Source organism: Callionymus lyra, chromosome 13, assembly GCF_982586985.1.
Source record: "Callionymus lyra chromosome 13, fCalLyr1.hap1.1, whole genome shotgun sequence".
In the NCBI taxonomy this organism is placed as follows: domain Eukaryota; kingdom Metazoa; phylum Chordata; class Actinopteri; order Syngnathiformes; family Callionymidae; genus Callionymus; species Callionymus lyra.
In genome coordinates, this window is record NC_141830.1 from 8,854,509 (window position 1) to 8,874,167 (window position 19,659).

Consider the following 19,659-nt stretch of genomic DNA (forward strand, 5'->3'; position numbering starts at 1 on the left):
CCCCAGCGTGAGCGAGCGACAGCTGCAGTCAGCATGTTTGCAGGGGTTGGCTAGTGTCGCCCGGATGGGAAGTGACATGAGACGACCAATGGCTCAGCACCATGTCTTTCCTAGACTCAGATTTATAGCAGGAGGCTTGTTTTTGGGGGGAATTTGGAGGTGATGATTAAACAAGTTGTACAAGTTGTACAGTTAATGTAAATGTATTTGGATTCCAGATCCCACTAGTAGAGATTGGAATAGATTGGAATCCTACTACTGTATTTGGATCTGAATATTAGAATTCCAATCTGTCCTAGAACAAATGGGAATTCTACCAGGACAATCTCCAATGACCCTAACCCATATCAATATTAAGATCCCAGTTCAGTAGCAGGATTCCAAGATTGGAATTCCAATCTGTACTAGTGGGATTCCAGATCCTACTGGATTCAAATCTGTACTCTGACATATTCTTAAAAGTGAACTCTGACTACTTTTGTTGAATAGTTGATGATTTGATTTATTTGTGTATAGATGGAATACTTTAACATGCGGGTTAAGTTATTTTGTTTGACCTACATTTTGCATCATTTATGAGTTCAAAACAATGTTTATTGTAGTTTTGCATGGTTTTTAAGGAACGTTATTAATGTTTATGTGATTTTATAGGCGTTGTGGTTATTGGGAGATACACTTAAATATCACATGTTTTTTCCCAATAATAACGATATTTGGCATTGATTTTTATTCACTTATTTATCTATTTATATTTTTCACTTATTTTTTATCAGAGTTCTTTTATTCTTTTTTATTTAAATAGTGTGTATAAAATACAAAGTGTTATTTACAATTGCCACGCAAATATTCTCAGAATTTCTTCGGTGTTGCAATTAAACATCACACCGCTAGATGGCAGCAGTCATCAAGTCCGCTGCAGAAATTATGCAAGGTGACTGAGTACAAGATGATACAGTCGACTCCAGCAGCTTTTAAAAACAATGTTTTGATGTATCTTGGTTGTAAAATAAACTAAATCGGTTACGAATTCGTCAGTTATATAAATCGATATTTAAAAAACCTGGCGATGACTGAGGACGAGAGGATGTATCTGGCTCCAGCAGCTTTTGAAGCTGATGTTTGGTCATATTTGGTTTCAAAACAAATGAAATCAGTTAGGACTGCGTAATACTCGGAAAATACTTCAACTATATCCGCACATTGTATTGCCTGATTTTTGCCCATACACACCCCTAGTGGTTATGAAGCAAGTTTGAAGCGACGTTTCTATTTAAAATAAGTGAAAATACAGGTAAATAATTGTAGATCAGGACAATTTTACACTCAGTATGAGTTAAGGGTGTGATGATGATCGAGGGAGATTTCCAGCGGGAGTGAAATGAACCCTATACAGAGGTTTTAATACGTACATCTCATCCCTTTTTAAAATGTTGACTCATCTTCATCCAGAGTCGCGTTAGCAATTCATTCTTTTTTTTCCATTCCCTTTCCACAGAGAAGGCATTAAAGAAGACCTTCACTCTCTGGCCTTGTTGCACTTCACATGTTTGACATTTGAAACGCAACATATAGACCAACACGGTCGTCCATGTTGCATAATGCCCCCTAGGGGGGCTGACCGCCCAAGGACGCGGTGCAACAACAACAACAACAACAACAACAACGACGACGAGGAAAAGGTCGTGACTCTCCGCTGCATACCTGAATCGGAAGATCCCGGCTGAATCATGTCTCTTGTAATCCAGCGCTGCTCTAATAAGATGCTTTCATTCTGATCAACAAGCAATTTTTTTTGCGGTGTATACATTTATTTATTTAAAAAAAAATAGGCTGTGGTTGAAGCGTAAAGAGACCGTACTCGCCTCACAACGCTGCCCAGATTCCATATCCACGAAAGGATTCGTTTCAATTCAACAAATGTCCTCGTGAATGTTCCGGCTCATATCATTGCTATGTAAAGCTGAAGCGGTGGGTTTTGGGAGGAACAAAACATTGACTCTGCTCCTCAAAGCCTGGGCTAACAGCTGGAGGTGATGTGGTATTTTGTCTAATGCTCAAAGTCAATAGACGGCTGGTACCGGTGCTGAGGCTTGCACAGCCCGGCGGGGAAGCGTTCGCAAAAGTGCACTTAAATTTCCTCGCCACTATTTACTCCACTAACTCTTCCTGTTACTTTCAAGACGTCTCCGCTCCAGAGGCACTTGCCTGTGGAGGTGAGCCAGGATATATTTGAAGTGTGTGAGTATTGGAAACATCGCACCTCTGGGTTCTCCTCCGCCTGGAGGTGAGCGTGAGACGATATCCGTGAGTGTAGCAACACTGAGAAACCAGTGCATTCAGTTTCTTATCTCAGATTCTTTTCCACCCTGGTCACCTGTTAACAGACAGTTATTGTCCGAGTCATTTATTAAATGAACTACTCCCTCAACCCTCGGGTTATCTCTGGGTCAAAGTGACCCGGACGGGTCAACAACCGCCACCACTGCATATGTATTTCTAGAAGCCAGGGAGGTTGTTCACCTTGACCCAGAGACAACACAAGGCATACCACAAACACATTTGTTTTTGGCGCCTTCGGGTCACCTTGACCTAGAGACGAAACCAGGGATACAACAAACACCTTTGTTTGTGGCGCCTTCGGGTCACCTTGACCTAGAGACAACACAAGGGATACTACAAACACATTTGATTTTTAGTCCTTCGGGTCACCTTGACCCTGAGACAACACAAGGGATACCACCAGCACGTTTGTTATTCGGCCTCCGGGTCACCTTGACCCAGAGACAACATAAGAGATAAAACAAACACCTTTGTTTTTGGGCCTCCAGGGTCACCTTGACCCAGAGACGACATAAGGGATACAACAAACACCTTTGTTTTTGGGCCTCCGGGTCACCTTGACCCAGAGACAACACAAGGGATACCACAAACACAATATTCTTTATGAGGTTTGATTATTTCCATCTTTGCACCATTTTACTTCAAAATAAATATTTAAAAAAAAGGCTATTTTTTCATATAAAAACATTTTCAGGGTAAATTTAATTGTTAAAAAAGTGTGAAGAAGCACAACTAGATATTACACTTTTTTATTTTAAAAATGCTTATTGATTTTATTCATAAAGTTAGTTTGAATATTAGTCCTTAAAGTTTTGAAGTTTGAGGTTTTAATATGTTGTACGTTGTGGTCCGTTACGTAAATATTAGTTTAAGGCTATTAAACTGCAGACCTGAGGTTGTGATGCAAGTTCGTTCTAAATGTAAACCCAGCAGGATTAATGTCTTCTCCCCTGATGAATTTTGATGCTGTGTAAAACTATTTATGTAATGTCCCTTTCAACCCCTGGGACACACACGCACTCACACACACTCACACAAACTCACACACACACTCACACACACACTAATGCTGCAGGCTTTGGCCTCTCTGATTAAGAGCCCATTCTCTGCTGCCTCCTTGTCAGCAGCTTGACTCAATACATCACACAGATGGAGATAAAGTGCTGTTTGTCAACACTAGATTTACGTGCTAGCTTACACTTAAGCTCACGGATGTTGCACATTTTAACAAGGTGTTATGGGTAACCACCCTCGCCTCAGGATCCATGACAATGACCTTCGCCAACACAACACACCATTCATTGCCGTTTTATTGATCCATCATTAAACGCATCCATTAGCATTTTCTTGTTTGAATTTTTTATGTAGTTTTCTTTTCCTGTTGACTTCCTGGTTTCTGCAATACCCGGGAAAACCTGTCCAGATTTGGTTTTGGTGTCATTCTCCCAATAACATTTTAGAAATCTAAAATAAAAATATTCGCCAGAAATAGATTATCTGATGGCTACCTGAATGAATGTTACTTGGTGTTTTTACTCATGTTATATGGTATTTTTTGGACCATAAGGCGCACCAGATTATAGGGCATTTTTGTGTTTTTGTAACCGATGTTGACCCAGGAATAGTTTGTGTAGGCCAACATATCATACGCTGTTATTCGAGGGCATTTCGAGGGCATTAACAACATTTTGACTGAGTTTTTAGCACAATGTACCACATTAAATATGTTTAATGACATCCAGAGTTCATACATAAGGCGCACCATATTATGAGGCGCAGTGTCGATTTTTGAGAAAATGAAAGGATTTTAATTGGGCCTTATAGTCCAAGAAATATGGTAGTAGAGATGAAGGTAATTCTCATCCACCGTATGTTTAAACTACTATGAAGCAAGAGAACAATACAGTAAAATGATTAAAATGATAAACCAATAAGAAGGTCTTACAGAGGATGTATTTGACATGATATAAATTCTAGATAAAGTGTGTTACTGTTATTACATGTTAAAAGTTGGTCAAGTCAAAAGTTTTTTTCAACATGCCACTTTGTCAACAACTCTAAATATTACCATCCAGTAGAGACTACAGCATCATTTGCCCGGAAAACTGTTCAATACGCGGAGAATAGGGCTGCACGATATTGGAAATAAGTGCGATATTCGATATTGGTGTCTTGAATTGCGATATTGATATTAATGAGATTTTATTTCCCTTTCTTTTATTTCCACGCTTCTATGCCGACATGATCGGAGAAAAATATCACTTACGATACCGTGGGATACCGATGCAAGTCCCGCGAGACTGAGAGTCATCAGAGAGGAGCCGCCGGCGTGTCGCGATATCATCAAATCAATAATAAATCCAACTTCTTGTACACGTGCACATAGCAGTTTATAAATGACATGCCGCTAACAACTTAGCCATTAGCATACGGCAAAGATAGGTTTACACTTGTTTGGAAGTTCACGATCCTATACGAAAACAACTGAGACGATATGAAAAGTACTGACAATATCTTGCTTTAGCAAAGAGGGTTGAAAGAGATGAGTGACTGAATATCTCGTGTTTGAGTAGCTCATAAGTTAGTCTTACTTCCGTGTATATACTGAGTCGAGCAAAGTCAGTGCAATAGCAAGGCACGTCACCATAGCAACAGATCCTAACAAGCTGAGCCGCACAGTTCATAGACAGACGGAGACGTAAACAACAACGAGACATAGAAGTACAAATTAACAACTTTACAGAACGTGACACTGATTGGTCAGTGTGTGAAAAATTATAAATTATTGCACGTTTTCGATATGCATATTGCACGTGCCAGTATCGCAATATCGATTTTAATATATTGTGCAGCCCCTAGTGGAGAACCTTTTAATAATTTAGCCAAAAGACGGATTGAAAAATAGGTTGTATTTGTCCATGTTATTCGCCAGTCAGTGGTTAAAAAAAACAAGTGTTGCCATAGTGAGCTACTTTGATGGATGTGATAAAGATAATATTCACGTCTTTTAACTTCCACACTTATGTCTCAGTGTTTAGTGATGGTGCTTCACTTCAATTAGGTTCCCTGGTGTCACAACTTTCTGTTTCTTGGCTCTAACTGAACTAAGTTTCTCCTTTTGATAAATCCGTCACAGCTTTGTTGACTAAAGTTGATTAATACTTAATAATTTATAATTAATAATTAAACATATCTATGAAGAGTAAACCTAAAGTCCTGCTCATTTAGATTTCATCCATTATTATGTTCAACTAGCTTAAAGATGGCCTCCCTTATTAAATCCAGGTCTGGGTCATTTAAAGTGAAATCAAAACGAGAAAACACAAAATCATCAGTTTATAATATGATAATACAACAAACAATTAAAACTACCCGTTAATCTTGAGTGTTTACACGTCTTCATCACCTGGAGGATGTTTGATAGGTACTGACCATTGCCGTCGAAAATCCCCCATGCAGCTTCTCTGATATTGAATGTGTGTTTATTTCATTTAACGTCTATCGAGCTAGATTGTGCAGGAGGACTACAGTCTGTAGCAAGACTCCTGGACCCCTCACTCGGGACATGTCCCTTGTGGCGACATGTCCACATGACCGGCTCTAGATAAGGGGTGGAAAGATGATGATGATGGTGATGATGAAGACGATTAATCTGTAGGATTTATAAAAAAAATAATCTCCCGTCCTAGTTGAATTGATTTATGGAAATGCTTTCATGTGACTCACTGTGGTGGCTAGGGGGCAGTAGAGTTCTTACTGCTGAATGGACATGATAATTGCATGAGCAATGCTTCTGGGATTTTAAGAGAGACGTTACAGATTGAGGTGTGGATGAAAAGTGGTCTGGAGTTGTCGCACAGAAGCAGAGCTTTTCGGTTCCGAACCAACCTTTTAAATCTTCATGAATGTGGATTTTTTTTTTAATAAGAAAAAGGGAGGGGCTCTTAATCTCTGCCTTGTCACCGTTGGAATGTTTTTTAATTCATCCTCCTAAGTGTCTCTAAATGAAAAGAGCAGCTCATCACCAGATATAGTCCTGATCCTCGTGCTCGCGGCGGCGTCGAGCTGATTACATCCCAGGCCGAGGTGCCATCACATCACGTCGGGTGTTAATGCATCAGAGGGGAAACTTGTGCGGCGCAAACAAGAGCAGAGACGGTGACTCATCAGCAGATGGCGGTGAGTTGTGGTGCGTCGCTGCCACCAGGAGCCCCTTATGCTTTTACCACATGGCCGAGACCCAAAGTAGCGTGCCTCTGGCTGGAGCCGGGGCCTCCCAGGATTCTTGGCCGGGACCAGCAACGTCGGCCATTAGTGACTCGGTACCAGCTGGCTCCTGTTTAACCGAAGCACGACACTCGCGATGACCATTTACTTTCACTCGCTGATGGTTTTCCCGGTATGTAGGGGGGGGTAGAGGTCGGTGCATGCTGGACATCAGGGAGTTTCTACATCCTGGTTCATGTTCTTGAGCCCAGTTTTAATGACTGTATATAAAACGTACACGAGTTCACCTCACTCAGACTACGAGTGCTGCTGCCATGGACATGGGATTACTCTAGTGGTGCTTGAATCGTGTGATCCGTATCACGACACAGGGGAAAATTTAAGATATATTGTGAAACTGTAGTCACAAAGATATATTTGTAGTATTGTCAAGTACTTTACTCTGGTGTTGCGGAATTTACAGATCATGTGACTCTAGACGAAGTCGTAAGTTCTTTCATTTGTTTTCAAACCAAAATCAACCAAACATCAGCTTTAAAAGCGTCTCAACTGTATCCTCTCGTCCTCAGTCATCTAGCAGGATTTATTTGTTACTTTAGGCTTGGAGGAAGTCATTCCTGCTGCCATCCAGTGGTCGGAAGTTTAATTGCAACACAAAAATGAACGGACTGTATTTGACTATTTGCCTGTTAATTGTAAATAAAAACATGATATTTTATACAAATGTTATTGAAATATAAACCATAAAATATCTATTGTAAAAAAAAAATTGTGATTTGACAGTAAAAAAAAGAGATAATATTAAAGAAATATTACGCAATTATACAGTGCTTCTGAATATCGATACCGCAGAGAAAAAAAAGGCGATATTCAAATGTATTGATGTTTTCTTTCTCTTACTCTTGTCTTGTCTTCTTGGATTAAAACTGTAAAAATAAATTGTATAGTTTTTGCTTCACTCATTTTCTCTCGTTTACAGGTTCATTTTTTAAAATAAACTGGACATGTCAAGAGCCGACAGTAATAATCCGTAATTAAAACTTCAAGCTGCTACATTATGTGGTTTAGGTTGATTTGACCAAAGCTTTCACGCTCCTTTCTGCTCATTGTCCTCAGGTCATATAGTTTTAAATGTCTGATCTCAGAACTGCAAAATGTTAGATATTAGTTGCTAATTGAATAAGTTACCGTCCGCTCTCATGCTGGTATATCAATCCTAACTTTCTACTGCTTAAGTAGACATCAACAGTATTTTCGTGTTTGTTCTAGAAAACAACACATGCAGGCGATAAGTGCTGCTTTATCGCACTCGGCCATCGTCCCCCGTGGGATTTTACTTCCCTGCTAGTTTATTTCCACCATGTTCCTGTCCCTGTGTCCCGGCTTGCCTGGGATATGAATAAGCTAGCACATTGCCCCACTCTTCTAATAGGGTCCAGGTCACATGACGGGTTTTCCTGCGCTTAAGTTAAGCAGTCAGAGGCATTGATTCCATTATCTCCATCTGCACCAGAGTCAATGGAATCTGTTCTGAAAGCTGCTGGGTATGTACTCTTTACTGCTTTCTGTGCTTTTTCTTTTCTTTCTGTGTTGCTTTTAAAACGACAAATTTAGTGTTGAGAGAAAAGCTCATTGTGTGTTCATTCACTCTGCTTAACAAAGGGATGAGCTTTACTGAACCAAAACTTATATCTATCTAATAATCTAATAATTCTATGGCAACAATAGAGTTCATGATTTGAGTCAAAATAAAATGATTTAAGACCTGCAAGTGTATTTATTTAGCATATTTCACCAGCTACTGCTGACCAAAGTTATTTGCAGTGATGATAAATAAAGACAACAGTACAATAAAAAGTCGATACAGAAACCGGGATTCAAATCGTAATATTAAATCAAAGACAAGATAAAAAGAAAACATGTTTAATTTTACATTAACGGCAGCCTGTGAGTGCATATTTTTTGCTATATAAAGAGCCTTTCAAGGGACTTCCTAATGTTTTTTTTATTTAGTAGTATCAACTGATATTTTGAACAACTTCTGAAATTTAGGTTGTCCATGCACTTGTTGTTTTGTAGAATTTTAGTCTAGAAAAGGTGAAAAGTTGTCTGTGATTAATTTTAAATGTTGCACGACATGATATCCTTTGATTTGCCCTTATTTCATCAGAATATACTCATTTGTTTGCGCGGCAGCTGGCTTTTCCAGATGCTTCTGTGAAAATACAAGTCTGTTTATATTCCTAAGAGATCACGTCTTATTAAAATATTGAATATATGTGACAAAATATTAGCAAGTATTGATTCTTCTACAGTAACTGGACTCACTTTTCCTCCAAACTCATTAAGTGACAAAACGGCGACAGTGTTCGGCACATATACAATAACCAAATATCTGAATTTTCATGATATTTATGGAATAAAATTGTGTCTTATTTAATTTTTCATGTTGAAAATCACGTCACAAACCCTTAAAATATTTGGCCAGCATCCGTATGATCCTCTGAATGTCTCAAGAGCTATTATTCCCCCTGACTTAAATCCATGCTCTCTGTCTCCCTTCTTCATATTTGTCCATAATCACACGTGACATTTTTTTTCCAGCGACATGGAAACCATATCATCTGACTGATGTAGGCCCAGAGGCCAAACATGTATCGGATTAGGCTCTGAATCCAGGGTTTACATATGTCAAATGGAATTTGTGCTACTTAAACCAAGAACAGTGATACCAGTTCTAGCACTCCGACATTGCCTATGTGGAAACTAAAGTGAATTGGCAGAATGTTTAAGGTAGAATCATTTAGGGCCGTGCTGAATTGAAATGGATAATGTTTTATCATATTTAAATGAAATTTCAGTTTCTATTATCCCTTAATTCAAGATATGGAATTTTACTTGTGTGAGTATATATATACATCTTGCTACATTTCGATTAAATAGCTTTTTATTATTCATATTTTGGTTTTAAAGTCTTTGATAATGAACAGTCACTACCTAAAGCTTGTCAAAGATTGGATTTTTAGTCAACACTTTAAATAAGATGAAGAATTAAGATGATATCCAGATTAAATTAAATAAATTGGCAGCTTTATGTGTTTGACTCAAGTGTTGAGCGTTATTAATACTTGGGTACAGACTGTCCTCTAGTTGTTTTTTTAATGCAGCTATAATTTTCTCATGCATTATTATCTGATGATATAAAATCATGTTTTTGCAAAGTGCCCTGAGATAGACTGGCGTCCTGTCCAGGGTGTCCCCTGCCTCTCGCCCTATGATACTGGGATAGGCTCCAGTCTACCTGTGACCCCGAAAATGGATAAAGCGGTAGAAAATGAATGAATGAACACATGCAAAGTGGTAACAGCAATGTTTTAAGTCTCTCTTTAAAGGCTTTGAACCAATTGTATTCTTCTGATACAAACCAGCAAATCCTTACTTCATATCTAAGCAAATGTGTCTTGATCGTCTGCAGGATTTAAGTGGTATGATCCTTCAAAACAAGTTTAAGAACAGAGTATTCATACTGATGTTTGTGGGGTAACGCTGCTGGAATTATTTAGCACCAGTTGAGTGTTGTGTTGATGTGTTACTGACGACGTCCCTGTTTGACTGGCGGAACCTTCTACTACTTGCAATGATGTCGGAGTGGTTTCTTGTCTCTTTTCACTTGAATGACCTCAATCCAGTAAACCTGAATCTTCTGGAGCGCCTTTGTAATGTGGTAGAACAGATCTTCACTTCAAATTACAAGTCTTCTTATTTTGAAATGGATCAAATTCTCTGAAGAATCCTACTGCCTTGTTAAATATTTCTCTGAACGCAGCCTTGAAGTGATTTAATAATGTTGTGTTTACCTCTGGACACAACCGTCTCTGAGGACATAGTTGGCCAAAACTGGTGTTGCTTACCCCCCTCCACTCCCAGATATCAATCCAATACTTGACAATCTTGACAGTACTGGATGTTCGTACTGTAGATGTATTTTTGCTGTTAGGCCTCAACTGTTCCCTGCATGTAACCTAATGTCAGCTGCCATTTTCCCAAGCTACCCTGGGAAATTCAGGAAAGGTCATAGACGATGACATTGAGCTCGACAGTATGACATTAATTTTATTTGAAGTTTGTTTTAATTGTGTCGTTTTTGTTGTTTTTTTAATTACATTTTTAAACTGTTTTAAAATCATTAAGTAACCACATGGCAGCAGTAAAAAACTAAGAATTACAATGATAATGGTCAAAAAACCTAAAAAGAAATCCCAAACATTTGCAAAAAACTGAATATAGCATAACAACCAAGTAGGACTGTGTATTGGTACGATGCGTATCATAACGCATGTGATACGATGTATATCTTTCTGGCTTTTACAAGAAATAAATGAGCAAATACTTTCTCTAATCAAATGTGAAAGTGTTGGTAGGAAAGCGCTTCTCAAAATGTTAACAAAAATATAAACTTATATTAACAATGGATAATGGATAAACAATCTTAAACAACCTGGAGCAACATGCAATAAACAGTATCTACCAGTGTTAAATTGTTTTACTTTAAACCTTTTTTTTTAAAGCCAAAATGAGTCCAAACATCAGCTTTGAAAGCTGCTGGAGCTGGTGTGCCCTTTCTTTTTTACTTATTGCTGCCATTTCGACGGTTTTGTTGTTGTTGAGGAAATGAAAAATGTTGCCAACTAGTGGCCGGAGGTTTAATTGCAGCACACAAATAAATAAACACTGTGAATATTTGAGTGTTAATTGTAAAATAAAACGGTGAATAATTGTCTTTTATACACACACTATTGAACTATAAACCATACATTTACTTTGAGTAAGGATAAAATGTTATTAATATTTTTTTTTCAACATCAATACAGTGCAATTGAAGTACTACAACCAAGTACATCAAATTAAATCAGTCATGTGCAATTATTTTTTAATTTTCAGTACAGTTAAACAGTGTTGTAATGGTAGTTACCGTGATTATAATGGAAATCAATAGCAGTTTTCAGTAATCAGAATACCACCAAGAGCTACAAAGACATGAATAATTTACCTTGAGAGAGATCCCGTGTCAGCTCTTCTATCGTTCTGTCTTCTTGGTTATTTAAAACGTGTTAATAACTTCCGATTATGCTTCACATGCAGTGTCAGTTTTTGTCAGTTTTCCCACCTTGAAACTCATCCGTGCACACGCTGCGTTGTCCTGTCCGTTTAAATTAAGATGGAACGGCGGCGTCTGTATACGGCGTCGGCTCTTTACTCTTGTCCTGTTGTGTTAAAATCAAACAAGTGTTCGGCTGTTAAGTTTATATCAGACACAGCTGCTCTCGGCGTCGTAAATAAACTCTTCTCATGCAGCGTTGAAGGTCAAATAATAAATTAGACTCAATTTTGAAGGCGCTTTTAACTACAAGCATGTTTATAAGATGATTTTATTTTTTCTTCATTCACTGTCAGACTCAATAAGCAAGTTATTAATTATTTCTCTGTAACCCAATGACATGCTGTTTGCTAGCAAGTAAATCTAATTAAGATCGAAATTGTTACCATGATTGTCATCTTAACTGCAAATATGCAAATAATATGGGTATCATTTATATTGAGATGTATATTACTTCACAGCTCTATCATTTTGATGGTTACCGCTAGTTAGAAGGACAAACAAATGGATTAAATCCTTTCTGGTCGCCGTTTTCTCTTTGAAAACTATAGTTATTAGGGGTGTGGTTGTACGATATGTATCACGATACAGGTTCAATTATATGAATGTGATATACAGTATTGTAATACTGTAGGAACAGGTATACATCTGTTGTATTGTCCGAGTACTTGACTCTGGTGTTGCAGAATTTACAGACCACATGACTCTTGACAAAGTCGTAACTGCTTTCATTTGTTTTGAAACCAAAATCAGCTATAAAAGTGGCTCCATTGTATCCTCTCGTCCTCAGTCACCTATCAGGATTTATTTATTACTTTAGGCGAAGAGGAAGTCAATCCTGCTGCCATCTAGTGGCCGGAAGTTTAAATGCAACACAAAAATGAACAGGCTGTATTTGACTATTTGCATGTTAATTGTAAATAACAGAATGATATTTTATACACATTTTTATTGAAAAATCATTTGTCAACATGTCCAAAGATCAGCTTTTAAAAGCTGCTGGATTCGACTGTATCCTCTTGTCCTCAGTAATGGCCAGGATTTATTTGTTTCTTTAGCTTTGGAGGACGTAATGACTGCTGTAATCTAGCAGAAGGAGGTGTAATTAACTTTTTTTTTATGTTAATATTAAATTAAAAAAGAATTATTTAATTTTACAAACTCGTCTTTGAAATGAAAAGAATAAAAAAACTTTGGTATGGTAAAATATGATTTGAAAGCTGAAAAAATTAAAATGCTGTATATATACTGCCCAACACCTTAACAATTATGACATCATAAGGCTGCTTCTTAGGATATCTCTTGGTCCAACACAGTATATTTATACTTATTTAGCATTTGAAATCCACAGAACTAACTTTGCTGGAGATATAACACAATTATTTTTTTTTTTGTAGTTGAAACATGCTCAATTGTGTTACATTTCTGACTAAAAAGCAGTTATTTTCCCCCAGTTTTAATTGTAGTTATTTGCCCCTGAAAGACCCACATTAACTGTATTGTCTAAATGTGTCCTCTACTGATTTCTAATTCTACTCGATGTCAGAGCCCTGACTGGTCAAAGGATGTGTCTCTGTGTGCGTTTGCGATGTGGACACGTGTTTGTTTAGCAACTTTGCGCTGATGAATCAATGGTGGCAGAGCGCTGGTGCAGAAGATGCTCTGAGGGAAAAGCCAGAGTCGTGGAAGAAGTAGTTCCACGTTTCCGGCTGTGCCCGAACCACCCCACACCCCTGACCCCCCTCCCCAACACCCCCTCATCTTCAGACCCGGCTGGGTGAGTCTGGCGCTCACTTGCGTAAGTCCCGGGTCGTGAGACACGACAAGGACGGAGCAAAGACTTTGACCGCCGGCGTGCTGTGAAACCATGTGTTCGCCACATCAGCGTTTGCTTCCTCAGGTCACCAGCGGGGGCAGTGAAGGAGAAGAAACGCGCTCGCTGTTTAATTCATGCCGACTGGAGGCCGAAAACACTGCATTTTTTAACATTTTCTTTAAAATTGTGCTTGATTTTTTTTAAACCGTGATTCAAACAAATTGAGGGTAAATTCAGTGAGTATGTACTCTTTACTTCCTGTTTGACGCTCCACTTCCTTGGCCTGCTTCTACTGACCCCCATTATTTTCCTTGGTGATCCAACAATCACAGCAGCTTTTTTTATGTGTTATTAGAGCAAACCACCCGACTCCGCTTCAATATTTAAACTGTCATAAATCATTGAGCTGTGTTCGGAGACACGATCGTGGAATTATTCCCTGCTTTGTTTCCTATGCACTGCTTTGAGTTCATGGTTATAATAACATGTTATTTTCATGTGGTAATGAACCTGTACTGTTATATTTTCTGACATTATTGAAGGACAATTTGATCCATTTATGTATTTAAGCCTTTATGTACGCCATGTGCACATTGGAAACACAAATTTAATACAATATTACTGACAAAAGGAGAAAAGTAGGAATCTTTGATGAACTATGAACTCTCTGGTATTGCACATATCTGATTAAAATTGCAGATTTAAATCAGATTATCAGCATTTAATTTTCATTCGCAAAAAGGATGTTTTAAGAAAATGACTATGGTATTGTTGACAAGTTGAAATGTTTCACATTTCTTGAACATTTGCTTTACAAAAGTCATTCAAACAGGTTTTTTTTTCTGATCACTAAAACAATTGCAAACCGTTTTGTCATTTTAATAGCTGTGAGAAAATGTATGTTTTCTACTTCCTATGAATCTTCAAACATAGTCGGCAATAGCTGCTGAACTATATAATAATAATATATATCGTACCCAGAGACCCACACTTGCTTATACATCTTTGTGAGGAAAGTCCGTTGGTTTAATCCATAACCTCTCACCTCGAGATGCTTAACTTGATCCTCATGCCAAAATTAACTCAATCCGACTAATCCCTACAATGAGTTTTAGTCCTGCGGCGGAGACATCATCTCTTTGTGGGAGTATTTTGAAACAAGCAGAGCAAATATACTATGGCTCCATGGGGAGAAAATAATCCTGCGTCTCGCGGAGAAAATACTCCGACTCCTGGTGGAGAAAATACTCCGGCGCCTTGCTTAGAAAATACTCTGGTGCCTAGCAAAGAAATACTCTGGTGCCTAGCAAAGAAATACTCTGGTGCCTAGCAAAGAAATACTCTGGTGCCTAGCAAAGAAATACTCTGGTGCCTAGCAAAGAAATACTCTGGTGCCTAGCAAAGAAATACTCTGGTGCCTAGCAATGAAATACTCTGGTGCCTAGCAAAGAAATACTCTGGTGCCTAGCAAAGAAATACTCTGGTGAATAGCAAAGAAATACTCTGGTGCCTAGCAATGAAATACTCTGGTGCCTAGCAAAGAAATACTCTGGTGCCTAGCAAAGAAATACTCTGGTGCCTAGCAAAGAAATACTCTGGTGCCTAGCAATGAAATACTCTGGCGCCTAGCAGAGAAATCATCTAGCGCCTAGCGGATAATTACTCTGGCACCTAGCAGAGAAATACTCCGACGCCTAGCAGAGAAATACTCTGGCGACTAGCAGAGAAATACTCTGGCACCTAGCAGAGAAATACTCCGACGCCTAGCAGAGAAATACTCTGGTGCCTAGCAAAGAAATTCTGTGGCGCCTAGCAAATAAATACTCTGGCGCCTAGCAGAGAAAATACTCTGGCGCCAAGCAGTGAAAATACTCAGACGTGTTGTGAAGGAAATCCCACAACGTATCGTGGTTTTGTTTTACTCATTTACACTACTAAAGAGTCACTTGCTAATGTTTTGTTCAGAGCAAAACGTTTTTTTTTTTTTTAAATAAAACAACTTTTTAGGCAGTAATACTAAATATAACTCTTTCTGTGCGACCCGGTTAAAAAGTTCTCACAGACTCGATCAATCTGTTCTATTGAACTATAAACCTAATTGTACGTGTATAATATATGGTGTTAAAATATAATACTAATATAAAATGTCATTGTTTTGATGAGAAGAAAGTTTGATATGATACGTTTCATAAATGATGAAATAAAACTCAAGTAGATGAAACCACGTCGTGTGATAGTTGATAAAGAACTAGTGGGTATAATGAGAAAGAACAAACCAACACAGCTGTCATTTTCTCAAACACTTGCAAAGCTATCTGAACGCTGACCATCTGTAGCCACTGTAGCAATGCAAACACACGGACACACCAGCTGTCCACTTCCCCCCAGAGTCCGCTGCTCCATGGTGACACTCGAGGAGCTGAAAACATGCTCAAGCGCTTCTCTTGAGTCCATTCGACTGACGATAATAATGCGGCGCTAACAACCGTAGATGAGTGCAGACCTGCAGAAGTCACTCGTGTGTGTGTGTGTGTGTGTGTGTGTGTGTGTGTGTGTGTGTGTGTGTGTGTGTGTGTGTGTGTGTGTGTGTGTGTGTGTGTGTGTGTGTGTGTGTGTGTGTGTGTGTGTGTGTGTGTGTGTGTGTGTGTGTGTGTGTGTGTGTGTGTGTGTGTGTGTGTGTGTGTGTGTGTGTGTGTGTCAACTTCCTGCTCCTGTGTTTACTGTTGTCTTGGCTACAGTTTAGCTCCAGCTCACGGCTAATGGCTCTACGTTTGTAAGTTCCATGTACCTGAACACTTTCTTCCGCCCGGTCAAGTCTCATTAACCGTCTCTGAACGTTGAACTCGATCGGATAAGAAATAAAAACCATGGTGATATTCAGAGCTCGATTGACTTTTATCACCCGAACAATTCATCTTTCCTCAAATTCCCGCCGACTCCTCCACCGTCTGACCCGTCTTTTAACGTTCTTGATATACGAGTCAGAATAATAAGTAGTTGAATTTAACAAGTTAAATGTTAAAAAAATTAATAATTCAACTACTGTTTTTTAATCATGTAATTGATCTTTTTTTCCTTCCAATTGTTGAATTAAATATTTAATATTAAATAATTTAATAGTTGTTGTTTTTTTGATTATATATATATATATATATATATATATATATATATATTTTAAGTTTGATATTCTAATATTTAAAACAGAAATGTTCCAAAATGCAATATTGGTATAATAAATTTAAAAAAATTATAAGGTCAAAATGTTACATATTGTTGCTTATGTTATGGAATTAAAGCCACAGGCTCCTTTTTTTGTGTCGACCCAAAAAATGCAAATATTTAATAGAAGTAGATTCAGAATCATTATTAGAAACAAATGTATTTAATATGTTTATTAAAAATATCTCCAGTTGTTTTGTTGTGATGGTAATGTTTTTAATTTAAATTATTCCCTTGGTATTAAAAAAAGCGTTGCTGTGTTAGACAAAAATATGTATTCTGGCACCACCTGGAGAAAATACTCCGGCGCCTCACAGAGAATATACTATGGCTCCTTTCGGACAAAATACTCAAATGCCTCTAGGAGAAAATACTCCAGCGCCTCGCGGATAAAAGTACTCCAGCCTCTTGCGGAGAAAATACTCCGGCGCATCATAGAGAAAATATTGTGGTGCGTCGTGGAGAAAATACTCCCTAGCAGAGAATTACTCTGGCGCCCTAGCAGAGATATACTCTAGCACACAGCAGAGAAATACTCTGGCATCTAGCGTAGAAATACTCTGGCATCTAGCAAAGAAATACTCTGGCATCCAGTGGAGAAAATACTCCAGCATCTCGCGGAGAAAATACTCCGGCGTCTCGTGGAGAAAATATTCCGGCGCCTATCTTAGAAAATACTCTGGTCCCTAGCAGAGATATACTCTAGCACCCAGCAGAGAAATACTCTGGCATCTAGCGTAGAAATACTCTTGCATCTAGCAAAGAAATACTGTGGCGCCTAGCGGAGAAATACTATGGCGCCTAGCGGAGAAATACTCTGGCGCCCTAGCAAAGAAATTTTCTGGCACCCTAGCAGAGATACGTATACTCTAGCACCCAGCAGAGAAATACTCTGGCAACTAGCGGAGAAATACTGTGGCATCTAGCTGAGAAATACTCTGGCATCTAGCAAAGAAATACTCTGGCGCCTTGCGGAGAAATACTCTGGTACCCAGTGGAGAAAATACTCCGGCATCTCGCGGACAAAATACTCTGGTGTCTCTTGGCGAGAATATTCCGGCACCTAGCTTAGAAAATACTCTGGTCCCTAGCAGAGATATACTCTAGCACCTAGCAGAGAAATACTCTGGCATCTAGCGTAGAAATACTCTTGCATCTAGCAAAGAAATACTGTGGCGCCTTGCGGAGAACAACTCTGGCGCCTAGCGGAGAAATACTCTGGCGCCCAGTGGAGAAAATACTCCGGCATCTCTTAGAGAAAATACTCCGGCGTCTCGTGGAGAAAATATTCCGGCGCCTAGCTCAGAAAATACTCTGGTCCCTAGCAGAGAAGTACTCTAGCGACCTTTTTTCGTATTAATATTGTTATATTACGTTTGAAAGCAAGAAAAAGCTTTTTCTTCTCTAGCCTTTAATGACCATTTTTTCTCATATTGAAGGAATATGTTGTTTTATCTCATGTTTCATAAATAGTCCAAAGTCAATTCTTAATTCAAACCTTCAGGCGGCTTTAAATGCACAAAAAAAGAAGCAAGAAAAAATGCAATAAATGGCTGCAAGAATACATGAATTATTGGAAACACTTGCATTCCGTTGAGCTCGCCGTCAAACACTTTCCATTAGTTTTTTTTTTTTTCTGTTTGCAGCGATTCTGCCGTAATTGCTTTGTTTATGACTTGTCAGTCAGAATTCTAGATGGATCTATAATCTGCAGGGAAATGTTCAGAGGCTGCTGGGTAATTCTTGTCTGATGGCAGCTCAGTGATGTGGAAAGCTGTTATCAGAGCGAGCAGGGAGGTGAAGCTTTTCAATTTTTTTTTCCAGGTGTTTGTGAACTCAGGGCTTTTTCTCTCTATCACTTTCACGCCACGCTGTCATTTTGCACAGAGGCTTTCACATGTGTAAAGAAAATTCTTCCTTGCGACCCAGAGTGCGGCGATGATTGTTCTCTTCATCGACCCAGAGTTCAGGACTGGATCGGAAAAGTATTTATTGGATCGCGAGAAAACAAAGAGCGATTTTTCGCCAACGCATACGAGTAGATTAGATGCTGCTGAGCTGGATCTCCCCGTCAGTAGAACCGTCGGTGAAGAGCGTTGGGGCCTGAAATATGTGGAAAACACAATGGATTTACAGACTTTTTTTCTTCTCAGAAAAAATGATCAAAATGTTTACTATGAGTCGAAAACAAACGCATAGAGATCAAATCTTCATCTGAACATAACAAAAGTGGAAACACATTTTGAACAATGTATTAATTCATGTTTAATAACACCAAAAATGGTTCACTTTTCAGCTCAATTTTGCTTTATTTAATAGTTTTTTTTAGTGTATATTAGTGCCGTCAGAATAATGAATGGTTAAATTTAATGAATCTTTTTATTTTATGTTAATCTTATTAAGAATTCGGTTATTTATTTGAATTATTCAATTATTTCTACAGGTAGACGTCATTTTTGTTGAAGAATTAATTGCATGAATTTGTATATTTTAAGGTAAAATTAGCTTCTTTCTTTTTTTTTTAAATGTATAAATTAAAAAACTAAAATATTTTTCTAAATAATTGAATTACAAAGTACCGAGCAATTAGATGGAACTTTCATCCAATCATGATTTAACATAACATAAATTTAAATATAATTTTTTTTATATAATTTAAAAAGGCTCTGAAATAAAAATATAGAATTTACTTTAAAAACTATGTTTAAAAAATATATAATAATTTCAAAATTAGTATATTTTATTTTTATATAATAATAATTATATATATTATTAAATTATGTATAAAAAAACAACATCAATATATACAGTATATATATATATTATTAAATCAAAAATAATGCAATGCTTAAAACATTTAATATTAATCAAATAATTTCAAAGTTTTGAAATTCAACCA

General features: G+C 38.0%; 1 protein-coding gene across 5 annotated transcripts in view; it reads left to right on the top strand.

Annotated features, from left to right (window-relative positions):
* The window catches only part of oxr1a (oxidation resistance 1a), a 150,564-nt gene that overhangs the window by 36,143 nt on the left and 94,762 nt on the right, over nucleotides 1-19,659 (top strand). For 4 of the 5 annotated variants that reach the window (XM_087805344.1, XM_087805347.1, XM_087805348.1 and 1 more), the window contains exon 1: nucleotides 8,077-8,111. The exons of the other annotated variant lie outside the window; for it this stretch is intronic. In XM_087805344.1, coding sequence (XP_087661470.1) covers nucleotides 8,086-8,111 — 26 coding nt within the window. In that variant the 5' untranslated portion in view covers nucleotides 8,077-8,085. Of the gene's footprint in view, nucleotides 1-8,076; nucleotides 8,112-19,659 lie in introns of those variants that run through there. 5 annotated transcript variants of the gene reach the window in all.